Source organism: Leuciscus leuciscus (genome assembly GCF_965113295.1).
Source record: "Leuciscus leuciscus genome assembly, chromosome: 9".
Classification (NCBI taxonomy): Eukaryota; Metazoa; Chordata; class Actinopteri; order Cypriniformes; family Leuciscidae; genus Leuciscus; species Leuciscus leuciscus.
Window position 1 is genome coordinate 1,466,338 of NC_138733.1, and position 18,103 is coordinate 1,484,440.

Below are 18,103 nucleotides of genomic sequence, written 5' to 3' on the forward strand. Positions count from 1 at the left end.
GATGGACGGAATGACATTTGTGTTCAAGCACCGATTAAAAATATTAGTTAAAGGCATGGAAATAAAATTAGCTGCTAACTTTAAAAAGTAAGGATCCAATTTGTCAGGGCCTGCAGATTTCGTTGTGTCCAAATGTTTGAGGGCTTTATCTACGTCTGAAACTGTAATAGGACTAAAACTAAAACACTGAGTAGAAGGTTCGGAACCAACAGTCTCCACTATGGGGGAACACTTATGTTGAGTATTTAGTGACTCAAATAAAAATCCTGAGGCTATGAAATGTTCATTGAAACAATCAAGAATTTTGGTTTTGTCAGTAATTGTTTTAGAGTCTATCACAACGCTTGAAGGAAGCTCCTGACCTTTACTGTTTTCTGATAATGATTTGATAGTTTTCCAAAATTTTGATGGGTTATTCAGGTTATGAGTGGTTTGAGAAAGAAAATGATCAGCTTTGGCTTTTCTAATTTTGAGAGTACATGCATTGCGCAGCTGCCTGAAAACCAGCCAGTCAGAGTTCTCATTAGATTTTCTGGATTTTCTGGCTTTTCTGGCATTAAACTCTACAGCCTTGGAAATCTCTGCGATCATGACACTGTTCCTCCGCATTTGCATCGCCATTTCTTCTAATTTTTCGTCTTGTGCGTCAAAACGAGCGGTCAATGAAGTGATGGCTTGTAGCAGAGTTGCATTAGTGATGTCTTCGTCGCAGGACCTTATTTTTTTCAAGGTGTTTGCTTTAGTAGGGGTTAAATGAGACGTGTCACGACGTTTAAAGGGTTAGTTCAGCCAAAAATGAAAATTCTGTCAGTAATTACTCACCCTCATGTTGTTCCAACCCCGTAAGACCTTCGTTCATCTTCGGAACACAAATTAAGATATTTTTGATTAAATCTGAGAGCTGGATCACTCCTTCATAGGCTTCTAAGACACTATAACTTGCTGGCCCAGAAAATGCATTAAAGACATCGTTAATATAGTCCAAGTGACTACAGTGGCTCAATCTTAAGTTTATCAAGCGACGAGAATACTTTTTGTGCGCAAAAAACACACAAAAATAATGACTTTATTCCACTATTTATTTCCTTCTCTCTGGGCCTCGAGTTTTTTCACGTAGTGTAACTGCGTAGCGCTTCTGTGTTATACGTCACCACGCATCACACACATGACCAGCGTCGGCCAATAGTGAGCCTACGTGTGACGTACAACACAGACGCGCTGCGCTAAAACACTACGTGAACTAACTCGAGGCCCAGAGAGAAGGAAATAATTAGAGAGAACACCAAATAATTAATATAATACTTGACCACATTTCTCATATGATCCCCCACATCTATAGTTCATCTTCTCTGTTTCTTATCTTAGTCACATGACCAAATTCCTGTAGTAGGGTGATTCTTAGACTATGGGCACTTTTATGTACTTTGGTCATATTTGAAAAAATACATATAATTTTGGACAAATTCCTCTTTCTTTTTCAAACTAACAATAAAACCTCCTTAAAAACTTTTTACTACCTTTCTATTATGATTTTTTCATACTTTTCAACCTCCTAATAGGTGTCAAAATCACTGTTTTCTCCTTGTCGCACACCCAGGCTTTTTAACTTCAACAATGAAAATACAGTTTAAAAATATGACTTATCTGGTAACTATTAATATACCTAAATTAAGCACTAGTAAAATAATTAAAATACATTATAGTATTTAATGTGAGACCACCATCAATATTACTTTTTATACAAAATATAGCTGTCGCACAGTATTGGTGTCATTTCCATTACAACACTGTAATGTCCCTTTAAAAAGTTTGTGTGAAAGATTGTTTCGGTGGTTTCTATGGAAATGTTCAGAGACATCAGAGCACATGTTGGACATGGAGGCAATTTAAAATTTTCATCAAGAACAAAATAAGAAAAATCAAGGTAAATATTGCTTGATCAGGTAATATATTTATTCTACGTCATTTCCAAACATGCTGTACCTTCAAGGGTGTTTTTAAAAAGTACAAAAATCACAAAAAACTACACAAATGTCATTTCCACCACACTGCCCTCTGTGGTGGAAATGACAGCATGTGGTGGAAATGACATTTATGGTTACAAAGTACAATTGATATGGATTGCAAGAGTAGATTTGTGTAATACTTTTTATATTATAATATTATAATAAATTACAATACTTTTTTTATTTATATTTATATTATTTTTATTTATAAATTATACTTTTATGTTTATTGATTTCATTTAGATGAATGGAAATTCAATTTTGTTGCATCATTTATTGCTTATATTTTTGCCTTGCCATCAGTTGTGTCAGTTATTTACAGTATGCACTGTAACCGTTCATCTGTGAGACAAATCAGTTGTAAACATCAAACTCAGCACTACACTAAAAACAGGTGTGGTTATGTTTAATGATTTTGTGAATTGAGTTTACTGAGTGTGATGAATTTAAGAGTTTTTCTAATAAATATCTCTACTGTTTCTCTACATTCACGTTAATCCATTGTCATTTCCATCACCACACACATTTTTTTAAAATATTTAAAAAGTTCTCATCACACATTAAAAATGTATTCACAATTTACGAGATCATGCTCTACTTAATATAAAAATTCAAGTTATTTATTTTCTAATAAGCTCTTGCCCAAACCAATATTAAATTTCAGAGTGTGACAGGTGTACAGTTCACCATTTGGTCCTTAGGGCAGTTCATTTATCTCATTGACAAATGTATAATTATTGTACATTGTGAAAAAAACTGATAAAACTAGTTACAAAAATGATCTTAGACAATTCTTGAGTGGCATAAGTTATTCTATTTTTAAATAACAGCTGTATATTGAGATGTGGTGGAAATGACATTTGTTCATTGCAGGTCAGAAAAAATGTAAAATATTAACAATTTCTCTTGTAATCTAAGTTTGTCCTCTTACAGACCTTAAAACTAGACAAATTATTTAAACTTATGAGACTGTTACGTGACTTTTGAACAAGTTTTTTTTATTCAACCTCACAAGCCTAAAAGTGCCCCTAGTTGAAGAAACGCCCAGTAATAGCATCTCATAGTAATGCACTGCCTTGTATTATGCTTAATGAATACAGAGAGAAACTCCATAGGTTGATCAAATTCATTCAAAGTGGACTTTCTCAATTCCCCTTGTCATTCTTTTGCCATATCTATTTCAGCCTCAAATTATCTACTAGTTCTTCCATATTGACTGTAAGAGGAACTCCAGACAAACTCCCTTGCATCAGTTCTTTTCCTCACTCGTCCCACTTTTGCTACTTTAGTTTTTCCCACACTGCTCATTTTCTTTGCCTTTTTCATCTGTGCTTCAGTACAGCCAATAAGTACATTTCCATCTCCCAAAACACATTTGTTTTTTATGTTTAAAAAAGTCATAAAAATACTGGAATCTGTAAAACAATGAAATCTATATTTTGCATATTGTATCAAAAATCAATCTGATACATCAAGTCTCTTTTTCAAGAGTCGAGATGTCTTAACAGCTTCGTGATTGTCCTGGGTTGAGGTTAGAGAATCGTAAAATATCTTTAGGTCAGTGGAAACTGTCAGGACAGGTTCAGAAATTCAGAATTTAATCTATGTCTGAGGAACGCATTACAAGGATATATATCATTAATAATTTTAAACTGAATCTCTTTTACCTTTGGTAGAAGGTTTTAACAAAGCAGCTTTTAACAAAGACATAAATTCAGAGTACAAATAATATTGTATTTTTCACAAAAAAAAAAATCATAACTAAGGGAATTTCCTTCCCCATCCATAATTTGTACAATGGACCAGACACCTTTATCCATCCAGTCCTTAAAGAACACAGATTTCCTATTAATAAGGATACACTTAATATTTCACAAAGAACATGTATGTGGGGAAAAATGTGTTTGTATATGAGTTTCCAATATAATAGTAGGCAACCTACATTTACATTTATTCATTTAGCAGACGCTTTTATCCAAAGCGACTTACAAATGAGAACAATAGAAGCAGTTAAACTAACAATAGGACAACAAAGTGCTATGACCTTTCCCAGATTAATCTAACACAGTACATGTACATTTTTTAATGTTCTTCTTTATTTATATAAATAGATATAGAATAGACGATAAAGTGTTAGTATTAATGGATCAAATGTTGCCGAAAAAGATGCGCCTTCATTCTTGAAAATGGCCACGGACTCAGAAGCTCTGGTTGAGTTAAGGTGATGATACAGGGCAACTTTTTGAGCAATGATGCTGGGCAATTGCGACAGAAACTTTTAACTCTCTGTTTTCCAGCACTTTAGACACAGTTGCTCCGTTGTGCTTAAAGAAGATTAAAGAAAATAGTCCAACGCCGTGGTACAACGAGCACACTCGGCCCTTAAGAGAGCAGCCAGAGAGATGGAGCGCCACTGGAAGAAAACAAAACTAGAGGTATTTCGCATTTCATGGAAAGAGAGCACGATTGCATACAGAGAGGCTTTAAAAAGAGCCTCGGTTTTCACAAAGAGATGCTTCCAGAGGTCATAGATCCTCTTCTTAATATCATTAATTTGTCTTTGTCACTAGGATACGTACCAAAAACCTTTAAGCTGGCTATGATTAAACCACTTGTTAAAGGGGTCATATAATGCCATTTTTGTACAAGCTAATATGATTCTTTAGGGTCTAAATTAAAAGTTTGTAATATACTTTAATTAAAAATTATCATTAATATTGTAAGAAAACACTCATTTTACCTGGTCAAAAACAGCTCTGTTTTCAGCATGCCGTTTAAGTGCACGTGTCTTTAAATGATAATGAGCTTTGCTCACCCCGCCCCTCTGTTCTGCGGACACCGTTTGTAACACAATAACACAATAACCATAACGCGTTGTTCATTATAAACGTGGGATTATGAATTATATTGAGAACGTCGTACATAGAAAACATGCTGTAATGTACCCTGAGTGTAAAAATAGCCGCATTCGTGAAGCGTGCAAGCGATTTGCAAAGATTAATATAAATATTAATATAAAGGCAAGGCAAGGCAAGGCAAGGCAAGGCAAGTTTATTTATATAGCACATTTCATACACAATGGCAATTCAAAGTGCTTTACATAGAAGAAATTAAAATAATAAAAAGAATAAAGGTTAATAAAACGTTACACTCACTTCAGTTCTCCTGGAGGTGCACCAGGAACACGAATAGTTGGTACCGATCCTTTTTTCAGGAGCAGCTTCTTAGCAAAAACAGCTTTATACTGACCCTAGTTTATAAAGCAGTCTGGTGTGTGAAATGATTCACGCTCGCAAACATGAAAGCATTGACGTTGATCGTGAGTAATATTCCCTTCGAAAAAAAACTCAGCCACTGCGTCTTCAGCGGTTCGGATTTAGGAACATCAATATGACTGCTGTGTTCGTTATTGCACCGAAGAACAGAACACCGCCATTCTGCTCATAGACAGACAGTGCTCCAGCTATCAACTATGACCGCGCCGGTCCGCGCGGGCTATGATTGACAGCTCGCTCACGAGCAAGGGTGGGTCTGTGTTGAAACGCTCCTGTCAATCAGCAATTTTGTGACGTCACAATATCGAACAGCTTGATTTGAGATGGGGGGAAACGTATAAGAAGATTTAAAAAAAAACACTGGATGGATTTCTATAATTTTATGATGGTTGTGTACAGGCACTGCCAACACACATTTCAGTACAATCAACTTGTAAAAGTGCATGTACCATTATATGACCCCTTTAAAAAAACTCAACTTGATCCTACAGAATTAATCAATTACAGGCCGATCTCGAATCTACCTTTTCTGTCAAAGATACTAGAAAAGGCAGTATCTTCACAACTGTGTTCCTTTCTTGAAAGAAATGATATCTGTGAGGATTTCCAGTCAGGATTTAGACCGTACCATAGTACTGAGACAGCTCTCATTAGAGTCACAAATGATCTGCTCTTATCATCCGATCGTGGTTGTATCTCTCTATTAGTGTTACTCGATCTTAGTGCTGCATTTGACACTATCGACCAAAACATTCTTTTAAATAGACTCGAAAATTCACGTCTATTGCGATCTCAAAATTCTGGCCAGTTGATAATACCTAGAATATCAATATCGACTGCTGGCGGTAGATCCTTATCCTATTTAGCACCAAAACTTTGGAACAGTCTTCCTAACATTGTCCGGGAAGCAGACACACTCTGTCAGTTCAAAGCTAGACTAAAAACTCTAGCATCTCTTTGACCTAGCATACACATAACACATTATAGACTTCTTTAATTCAATGTTAGGCTGCATAGATTAGGTCAGCCGGAACCGGGAACACTTCCCATAAATCCTGATGTACTCGTTACATCATAAGAAGAATGGCATCTACGCTAATATTATTCTCTCTGTTTATCCCGAGGTTTACCGCAGTCTGCCGGATCCAGGCCGTATCCAGATCTGATGAAGGACCAGCGCCTGGACACGACGACAGCACAGTCCTGAAGTGAACTAGTATCTCCCCTGTGAAGGCCTTCTTCCCCTCCGTTTACCTCTCTACAGATAAAGCGTCGTCGGGATAATTCTGGTTTCGTGTGGCTACGTGGAAGCGATAAAAAATTCTGTATTATACATTTTTAAGGCCAGACAAGTAGTTTGTTGAGGGTTGATTTGTAAAGAAGGACTACTCGCCTGTGTATATCTTCAAACGCACATACCTATAGACTAAACACATAATACACATGTGCACGCCATCAGCGTTCTCACAGGTTTGCGTTTTTGAAATTTGAACAGAGATAAAAAAAAAAAAAAATTATTTCAAGGCTTGTACCTTGGAACCTATTTCAAAGTTTGCGTTCTCGAGCCACTAAACACTGTTTTGTGCAAATGAACAGCCGGAGCGCATTAAGGGTTTTCTGTTAGAACAGTGTCGTGTTAGCGGCCCCTAAGTTAATAACTAATGATCATTGCGACGGAAGTGAATCAATCAAAACTAACTTTAGCTGGACAATAACTTTATTCTAGAGCTGCTGTAAAACCAAAACAATTTCCTACGTTAATTTCCTATTATCACTGTAAAACTGCTTTGAAACAATCTATATTGTTAAAAGCACTATATAAATGAAGGTGACTTGACTTGACTTTAAGACAAACCATGTGTAAGTTCATAAGTCGACAGCATTGCTGAGTATTTCCTCCTTAAATCTGCAGTGAACCAAAGACAGTCTCAAACACACGCTTTGAAATCGCTGGTGTTTCTGACGTCACAAACTACCTTGTAACCAATCAGATCAACGTGTGATCATCAACCAGTGGATCTCTGAGCTGAGTGAGTGAGTGGAGGTGGGGCTCATTTGCATATTCATAAAACTGCGCATACTAAATGAGGCAAGGGTGTCGAGTTACATTCAAGATATTTTAAGGCATGAAGAAATTTTTTTCAAGGAAAAAAACGTTTAAATGTCATTTTGGTGATCAGAGATGAGTTTTAAGGGATAAAATTAATGAGCAATTCATTTCTGACTGTGTTTATTAATCTTTATGTTATGTATATAATATAATGTTAATACAAATACAACTGTTCAGTGTCCGTTCATGTCGGCTCACTGCCATTAAATAACATTCATTTCCGTAAAGTTGAATTAGAAAACGTTGAAATGAATAAATGCTGTAGACGTATTGATCATTTGCAGTTCATGTTAACTAACAAACTTAACTTTATTGTAAAGCATAAGAAATATGTCTTTCATCAGAAAATAAGAACTAATTCTATTTTTCAAATATTAATCTGATGAAGGGAACCCGAGTTCATTAATCAAAACCATCAGAAGAGCCGAGTATGAATGACACGAGAGAAGGTTTTTATTCCAAACAAAAGAAAAACAATGTTATTTACCGTCACCTACAGTACAAACGTGTACAAATACCAGAAAATAGAATCAAAGTGTGTGTAAAAAGTAATCCTGTAGAAACGGATGTTATGTACACGAGGCGACGCAAAAACCACTTATTGCACAAGAAAACAATAGCATCATATCTGTAATAATAATGATCAACTTAAAATACAATGGAGAAATAAGAAACTCTATAAGAAAATGTTTAAATTATTTAAAGTTGACTGCCAGCATGTTTTTTTTCCTTTGAAATACAGCAGAAATCATTAGAAAAATTAAATGTTCAAAAGCCAGAAATCCATAACATTTCCTTACATTGAACGTTCACCTGTAACTTTAATAGCAGACTGACGGTTTATCATAAATATCTAAAACACAAATGTCCAGTTTTTCCTCTCAGACTAGTGTAATGTTGAAGCTGAAGGTGTGTGAAGGATCTCTGGCTCTCTGAAACAGTAGTTTTACTCTCATGTTTCGGGTTAAAGAGTCAGACTCGCAGTCATTTTACTGTCAAACATCAGTACAATTTCCCCAGAACGGACATATTTCATCTAAAATCAAGACAAAAACTGAAGTTTTGCATGAAGATGTTTTCAAGACCATTCATATTTTTGCACTATGACATTCATTTCATGACAATTAAACTTTTAAGACCCATATTATGAGAGCTTGTTTCCGCCACTGAATGAAAAACTTTTTCTCACACAATTCTGACATTATAACACGCAATTGGGAGATATAAAGTCCGAATTGCGTGATATAAACTCGCAATTCTGAGAAAAAAGTATTTTTCCCTTAGAATTGGATTTTATATCACGCAATTGCGAGTTTATAAAGTCAGAATTGTGTGATATGAAGTCGCAATTGCAAGAAAAAAAGTAAGAATTGCGAGTTTATATCATGCAAATCTGAGATTTAAAGTCACAATTATCTTTTAAAATGTTTTATTCTGTGGCAAAAACAAGCTTCCATACCCCTATTTATAAACATACATACAAATACACAAGGGTTATTATCGTTACTAAAACTATAATCATTAAAACAAATTAAATAATAGACAAAAATGATGTCAGGACAGGATGACTGGTCCTAAAAACAGGCTTCTTCCCAGACAGCAACATAGTGTCAGCCCAGATCCCGGCTCACATCGGGTATGCGTGGAATCCATACGAGGCCCGGATCTGGGCTGTGTTTCCAGATAACGATGGATCTTAGCACTTACGAGGATTTTCTACGAGCGACTTTACGAACGTTCGTGTTCCGCAGCTGTAAGTGCTACTGAAGAGTCACTGTCCGTTTGTCCAGTGCTGAAAGGGCACCTTGTGGAATGGCTCGTAATTGCAGCTTGTATTTTGAAATGTTTAACCTAATTGTTTTCAACTGATGTGCATTTTCTACGAGGCCAATAATCTACAAAGCAGCAAACCTACACCAGCAAAATGGCTGAACCCCCCAAAAAAACAATGAAAATACTTTTTTTTTGTTTAAGAGGAGATTAATGTCATTTTAGAGGAGGTGGAGCTATACAAACATTATTTTCAGCAGGTTTAAGGGAAGTCGTACAAATAAACAAAAACTAAAAATCTGGGATTTTGCTAGAAAACTGACTGCAACTAGTGGCATTAAAAGATCAGGGAAGGAGGTCAGGAAGAAGTGGCAGGACTTTGCCAGCCTTGCTAAAAGGATTTAATAAAACAGGTGGTGGGCCCAATGAGTCCTCCCTTCTCACAGCAGAGGAAGAAAAGGCCTTGTCAATGTTTGGCACAAGCGCTTCAGATGGCATTTGTGGTGGTATTGACATCCATGGAGGAGTAGAGGTAACTCAACCTGAGCCTGAGTCAGGTCCTTCATCAGTTTCATCTGCCATCTCCCCGCACATCTCCTAGTCCTCCAAACAACCCTCCCAGGCCTCAGCCTCCATCTTCTGTTGTCCAGACTGCAGCCATACACCTCAGCAGTTTGAGAATGTTTGTAGTTGTAGTCAGGACATATGAGAGTGTCCTTACTTAACAGGGAGGAAGATGAAGAGGTAGTGGAGGACTAGGAGGACAAAGATGGCATGATGGGACCACATGATGGCCAACCAAGAAATGCCCAATATATGGCTGGTTTTCATGCATGTCAGCAAGACATTGACAGATTTTTTTTTGTTCATCCCTATTTTTCCCAGTCTTTGAAGCATATTACATCTTTTATTAATTTTTTTTGTTCATTCATTTAATTTGGATTAAAATAATTCGATTAAATTATTTATATATTTTTTTTGTTTTCTGACCTTTTTAATTATGAATTTATACATTAATAAAAAATAAAAAAAAGAACGAGTAATAAAGTGTACAATAAAGTACAATCAAAACCTTATATTATAATCACATTGCATTTGAATAAAGTTAAAGGTGTAATCTGCCGGTTGTCCTGCAGGTGTCCTCATAACTCTGTCTTCTTACGACACACTTAGGGATTTACGATTACTCCAGAGCACTCGTAGATCTGCCATGATTTTTAAGTGCTACTTAAGTTATGATGTTTTTGGGAAACAGACCGTAATATTAAGATCAGTCGTACGATCATTTTTACGATCTACTTGGGCTTGCAATGCTTTTGGGAAACGCAGCCCTGCGCCGGATCTGGGCCGACACTATGTTGCTGTCTGTGATTTCTCTAATGCAAAATATCTTTTATTCTGATTTTAGGGTGATATATGGTGGAGTTTTTGTGAAATTCACACTCCGTTGCAGGTTAATATCGGCGACCCGCGAGAGAGAAAGTAGTTCAAGCAAAGTCACATTTTTCATAAAACAGACATCATCACCCTCTTCAGTTTCCGTTCCTTTGCAGATTTTGGCAAATGCACGTACAGTCACACCTGTGCAAACACACATTTACACACTGCCAACAGATATTCCCATATATCCATGTAGCTTCAGAACTGTGCACAGACAGGCTGAATGTTTTTATACATCTGGTTTACAGTCCCTCAGGAAGGCAACGCAAACATTTGTAAGGCAAGATCCATTTGACGCACACATTCTGCCATCCTGAGAAAGAAAAGTGTGAGGGCCGTGTAGCCCTTTAAAACACACGAGTGTATGTACAGAGTTTCAGAAGGCCGATCCCAGCAGATCCGTGTGTTTCGGTCCCGTCGCTCTCCGTTCGCCTCACATTTCAGAGGATTTGGGATTTCAAGAATGGAGAAATCTGACGCCTGAGAGACGAAATCAGTTTAAAGCAAAAAATCAATTTCCGTGTGGCTTAGTTTTCCTTCAGCTTCTCCTGGTACATGTAAACAGTGGGAAAACTGGTTGACTTTTCGGTCTTTTTAGAGCTAATTTGTCTCATATTTGATGAAATTTGTATTAGTGATTCTGTTATTTCCTGTTTGTTACTGTGAAGCTGCTTTGAAACAATAAGTTCTAAAAAATGTAACATTGTAACACTGTAACTGTTCTCTTCAGAACTCTCAGCTGACACTTTAGAACTCTCAGCTGACACAATATTTCACTTCGGCTTTGACACGTTTTTGAGTAAGTATTCAATCAATCAAAATAAGTTCGGGGCCACTGAGAATGTAACTTTGTTTAGGCAAATTCGCACTATTTTTCTGTCCAAACGTTCGACGCTCCGCTGACCGTGCAACGCCATCCGTCGCGTGACGACGAACCTTTCCTCGTAACTGTCAGCGAGACGTAACTCCGTGGATGACCTTTGACCTGTGATGTCACTGGTGGAGTTTGTCGCAGTCGTCGTCTAGGCATCCGTTCATGCGATGCGATTCGTCCCCGAAGGCGCCCTGCGACTGCAGAAGCTCGAACTCCTCGTCCAGAAAGTCCAGCGAGTTGTTGCTCGGGAGCCCGCGGATGGTGAACTTGTTGGAGACTTTGGCCCATTGCTCGCGGTTGGCGGCCACACGCTCGTAAAGCTCAGCCGAGCGCGGGAACAGTTCCTGCAGGAGCCTGGGACAAATCATCCGAGATGTTAACTTCTCATGTACTTCTTTTTTTTATTTCAGAGGAAAACATCACTGTAAAAAATGATCGTGATTTTAACAGTAAAAATGCTACAGAGAAAAACTGTTAATTGGTTAACAGAGAGTTTCTGTACTATATTCAGTGAATAACTGTGACAGATCTAACCGTACATTTCATGTAATTTTACAGTAAAATACCGTTTAAATTTAAATACCAGAACACGGAAATTGACATTCCCACAATTCCCTGCGTGACACTTCACATTTGATGTATTTTTTGTTGAAATAACTTTGTTTCTTCATAGTTTTTCTTAGTTTTTTCTAATCAGTTGTTATGTATATTAAGTCAAGTCAAGTTTATTTGTATAGCGCTTTTCACAATACAGATTGTATCAAAGCAGCTTCACAGTATTAAATTTAAATAATACAACAAAGTTTATTTCAAGAGGAATTTATTGATTGATAAAATTTAATTAAATATCCCCAAAATATCCCCAACTGAGCAAGCCAAAGGCAACAGTGGCAAAGAACCGAAAAACTCCATCAAGTGACCTAATGGTGTCCTAAAACTCCATCAGGTGACCTAATGGAGAAAAAAAACCTTGGGAGAACCCAGGCTCAGTCGGGGGCCAGTTCTCCTCTGGCATTTATGAGCTAGAGGCCGGATTGTAGTTTGAACTGTAGGATTATATGAATGCCTGGCTGAAGAGATGCGACTTTAATCTAGTTTTAAACTGGGAGAGCGAGTCTGAGCAACGAACAGTATCAGGAAGACTATTCCAGAGTTTTGGAGCCAAATGTGAAAATGCTCTCCCTCCTTTGGTGGTTCTGAATATCCTAGGTATGACCAAAAGCCTTGAATTTAGTGATCTTAAAGAGCGCGATGGATTATAGGGTGATAGAAAATCCGTTAAATAGACTGGAGCTAAGCCGTTTAGGGCTTTATAAGTCAGTAGCAATACCTTGTAATTAATACGGAACTTTATAGGTAACCAATGCAGTGATGATAAAATCGGTGTTATATGATCATATTTTCTTGATCTCGTAAGAACTCTAGCGGAGGCATTTTGGACTAACTGTAGCTTGTTTATTGAGGATGCAGGACAACCAGCTAATAAGGCATTACAGTAATCCAGTCTCGAGGTCATGAATGCATGAACTAACTTTTCTGCATCAGAAACTGATAGCATATTACGTAGCTTAGCAATGTTTCTAAGGTGGAAAAAGGCTGTTTTTGTAACATATGAAATATGATTTTCAAAAGACAGGTTGCAATCGAGTATAACACCCAGGTCTTTTACTGTAGCGGATAAAGTAACAGGACATCCTATGATGTTAAAGTTGTATTGTGCGAGGTTTTGTGGGCGGTTTTTTGAACCGATAAGTATTACTTCTGTCTTGTCTCGATTTAATAAAAGAAAATTACGCGTCATCCAATCTTTTATATCTTTAACACACTCTGTCAATTTGGAAAATTTTGCGTTTTCATCCGGCCTTGATGAAATATATATTTGAGTGTCATCAGCATAACAATGGAAACTAATTCCATGTTTCCTTATAATATTTCCAAGTGGCATCATATATATTGAAAATAACAGAGGGCCTAATACAGATCCCTGCGGCACTCCATAGTTTACTGGAGTTATGATCGATTTTTCTCCATTTAAATAGACAAAATGGTAGCGGTCAGATAGGTATGATTTGAACCAGCTTAGTGCTTGTCCTTGAACACCAGTATAATTTTGTAGTCGATCTAAGAGTAATGTATGATCTATAGTATCGAACGCAGCACTAAGATCAAGTAAAACTAGTATTGAGATACAGCCTTGGTCAGAAGCTAAAAGTAAATCATTTGTGATTTTAACGAGCGCAGTTTCAGTGCTATGATGCGGTCTGAATCCAGACTGAAACTTTTCATAGATATCATTTTGTTGCAAGAAAGAGCCCAGTTGAGCGGACACCACTTTTTCTAATATTTTAGACATAAATGGAAGATTTGAAATGGGTCTATAATTTGCTAGATTAGTATGATCTAATTGTGGTTTCTTAATGAGAGGTTTTATAACTGCCAGTTTAAATGTTCTTGGAACATGACCTAGAGATAAAGACGAGTTAATAATAATGAGGAGAGGCTCTTCCACTACAGGTAACACTTCTTTCAGGGTCTATTAGGGTTTTATGTTAAATGTAATGTTGTTAAATGAATGTTTACTGCATTTTTTTAATTTCATGTGTGTTACCATGATGGTGTTTAGTGTTTGTGTGAATGACACTGTGCAGCTTCTACATATTACTATTAACTTTCTTGTGAAAAAGCTGCTTGTGATGAGCTTTGATTGATCATGTGACTTCAATAGGTCGATAAATTAACATTATATCAGATAATGAAATATGTTTTTTTACTGTAAATTTAAGTTAAGTCTGTAAAACCTAAAATGTTGCTACTATATTTTTTACGGTAGATTTCTGGCAACCACAGCTGCCAGTTTTTTACCGTAAATTTAACGGGATTTACTTGCTTCTTTAAAAAAAAAATTAATAAAAACATACATGTCAATACAAAGACAGCATTACAAACCATCATGGAAATCAAGTACTCAAGATGTACTGTATTTTCCTCATTTTGACAGCAACTGTGAACAAGAACGAGGGGAGCTACTTGTAGTTCTTAAAAACATTGCCTTATATTATTCATGTTTTCAGAAAAGTCTGGGCGAATTGATTTTATATAATCAGTCCATTTTCTCCATATTGATCAAAAATCTTCTATCTGGGTTCTTAAGGAAAAGGAAAGCTTTTTCATCACATATATATATATATGAAAAATTTCAGTCTGGATTCAGGCCCCATCATAGCACAGAAACTGAGCTTGTTAAAATTACAAGTGACTTACCAAGGTTGTTTCTCAAAACTAGTTTTACTTGATCTTAGTGCTGCGTTCGACACTATAGATCATAAAATACTCTTAGATTGACATGTGTGAGATTGACAATACACTGGTGTTCAGGGACAGGCATTAAAGGTGGTTTAGATCGTACCTATCAGACCGTTTCCATTTAGTCTTTTTAAATGGGGAAAAATCTACGATAATGTCAGTAAATGATGGAGTGCAGCAAGGCTCTGTATTAGGCCCTCTGCTATTTTCAATATATATGCTTGTTAGTATTATAAGACAAAATGGAATTAGTTATGGAAGGATGTAAACAGTGTCAGGTAACGTGTTAAAGTGACTAAGCATCGACACTGACTTGTATATGGGCATGGCGATGTGCTCCATGAAGCTGATCTGGAGTTCAGGGATGTAGGCTTTCTCTCGGTCCATCATCTCACTGGGTCTGTTTCCCATCGCCTTCTCCTACAAACACACAATCATTTAACCCTACAAAACACACAACTGCTTTCAATCTGTGTGCTCTTGCATCGTTTAGCCCTATAAATCCATATCTGATACGCCTTTAAATGATCAACATGATCTGATAAACCTGTTGCACATGATCTCCTCCAGTCCTTCTGTTTTTAGCAAGTAAAAGTTTTTATATAACTGTACAAACGTCCTCCATCTCGAGCTTCACGTGTCTTTATTCTGTCAAATCTGCACTGATATTATCAAGTCAAGTCAAGTCAAGTCAAGTTTATTTGTATAGCGCTTTTCACAATACAGATTGTATCAAAGCAGCTTCACAGTATTAAATTTAAATAATACAACAAAGTTTGTTTCAAGAGGAATTTATTGATTGATAAAATTAAATTAAATATCCCCAAAATATCCCCAACTGAGCAAGCCAAAGGCAACAGTGGCAAGGAACCGAAAAACTCCATCAAGTGACCTAATGGTGTCCTAAAACTCCATCAGGTGACCTAATGGAGAAAAAAAAAACCTTGGGAGAACCCAGGCTCAGTCGTGGGCCAGTTCTCCTCTGGCATTTATGAGCTAGAGGCCCATCAAGTAACTGATACTGTTAGTAATATTTGAACTGGACTGAAGCAACTGAGATTTACTTGATTTACCATTATCATTTATTAGAAACATCTTAAATATGTTCATCAGGCGTTTGAGGAAGGTTTATTCATTCATCTGTCAATCATCATTGTATTGCATTGCATTATGTTTTAAAACTACAGAGCTTTGATAATAAAACTAAGCATTTAAATATCATCTTACTAAGACATATTATTGGCAGATATTGATATGTATATGCATATTGTGTCAGTATCTGCTGTACTGATATAAAGATCTCCTTGATTTACATTATAAGCATCATAAGTTCATATTAATATCATCATCTGCAGCAAATTTCATATTTTTGCTCAGTTTGAGTCTCTGAATTACATTTTCCTCCATGTTCTCAGCCATAAAAACCCGATGGATAATATTTAAACATAAAAACACATAGGCTAACTTTTTTAGATTTCTTTTTATATTTTATCTAAATGTTCCATAAACTGTTTCGTTTTAAATACAATTTCATATGTCAAGCTTTACAGGGTTAAACCTGGAAATGAAGTCAATAAAGTAATTTAAAAAAAAAGCTATGATGTAAAACGCATAATACATTTTTTGAGATTTCGCTTTTAAATCTATAAGTGATTAATGAAACCCGGACAGCATTTTAACATTTATTCAGTGAATCAAGTTGATATCGCAACACTGTTTTACTTATTGAAATGTCAACAGTGATTTATCAGTATTTTGTTAAAGGTGCATTAAGCAAGACTCTGAGTTTTTGCAGAACTATGCCACCTCTGGCGGCAAGTGAAACTGCAGCCAGAGATGTGCACGCTCATGGACCACACGCACACGCACGCTTGCACGAGCACGAGCTGTTCATAACCAAAGGAGCATCAGCCGCAAATCTTTTGTTTACAATCATAATGTCTTCAGAGGTAATAAAGTTATAAATCTGCAAGTCATTTTAAATATGTGAAAGGAAAGGCAATTGAGTAAATTACACACTTATGTGTGAGGGAAAAACGGGGGTAGTAGAAAACGTAGTTTTTTATTTCCATCTATCTCCATGTTGAACTATGTTATGTGTTTACTGTATCCACTTATGATTGTATTATTATGGAAACACGTTCATGAACAATATAAGTTGTTACTTTGTAAAAGCTCAAAGCACAGTCGGTCAAAAAAGTACACTCAATTGTCTCAAGGTAATAAACAATTAAATGGCACTATGACGTTACCATAAAAGCCAAACAGGCTAATCCGCCGAAGAGTGGCGGGGGTTTAGCCTGTTTTATTGATCTGCTAAGTAGCATATTCCAATAGCAATACATCCTAATTAAGCAGTAATTTGCTCAAAATTTGTGTCTATTTATCTAACTTGTATATCAGCATTTTATATCACACTCAAGATATTTGAACTGTTTTAATCGAATAGCAAATCATTAAACTACATGTAGTGCAGATTTATTTAGTAGATATTTTGCCAGGGACAATACACACTGATGAACATTTATGTGAAATGTGTCAATACTTTTCAACTGCTGTCCCTATGTTTACTCTCGTCTTATTCCGACGCCTGTCTGAGTCCAATTTTGCCCTTTTGGTTGCACTAGAGACAAGTTTTCTTTTTTTTATCTTGCGTGGAGTTTGCGTTGGTGTTTGAAATGAACTACAAGCCGATCTCTTAGAATCCATCTTCTACGGAGAATGCCGGCGGATACACAAACCTGCCAGACAGCCAGGTGAGCGTGCCGTGAACGCGCATGACGTCACGCCCAGTCTAAAATTCCGGCCCGAATCCCTCTTATTTATTTTACTTTACAGGATTATAGAGACAATCTCAGTGATCAGAGAAGGGCTCATTCAGCCCATCAGGCAATTGTTTAAACATGTATGGGTTAGAAAACGGGTATTTTTAACATGAAAAGTTGCGCAATGCACCTTTAACCTTTTTAACATTACATGTTGTTTAAATGTTTCTTTTCAGTGTTGAAGCAACAACTGACATTATTTTAAACCATAGGCTTGTTGGACTTGAACCGGCGCTGCACAGACCGATCGGTTTATGACATCCAAGTACAGCGAGAGCTGAGGGAGTTGGCTCCTGAGGGAGGCTGACGCAGTCTCGCCACCCTCCCTCGCTTCGTGTTTTCTCTCATAAGATTCAACACTAGTCGGACTGGGGGGGTAATAGAGATGGGGATGGAGGTGAGTAATAATGAAGGGAATTGTTTTTCCTTGGGAGTATGATGCTGGGTCAGGATTATCAATTCGTGACCTCTCGGGGTTGTGGGTTGGTTCGCTGGCCCGG

At 36.8% G+C, this 18,103-nt stretch overlaps 1 protein-coding gene across 7 annotated transcripts in view; it reads right to left on the minus strand.

The window, feature by feature from the left end:
- Positions 1–7,822: 7,822 nt before the first annotated feature.
- The window catches only part of pde2a (phosphodiesterase 2A), a 202,117-nt gene continuing 191,836 nt past the window's right edge, over positions 7,823–18,103 (minus strand). For all 7 annotated transcript variants that reach the window (XM_082179948.1, XM_082179947.1, XM_082179950.1 and 4 more), the window contains 2 exons: positions 15,092–15,198; positions 7,823–11,829 (listed from right to left, as the gene is read on the minus strand). In XM_082179948.1, coding sequence (XP_082036074.1) covers positions 11,595–11,829; positions 15,092–15,198 — 342 coding nt within the window. In that variant the 3' untranslated portion in view covers positions 7,823–11,594. The remainder of the gene's footprint in view (positions 11,830–15,091; positions 15,199–18,103) is intronic.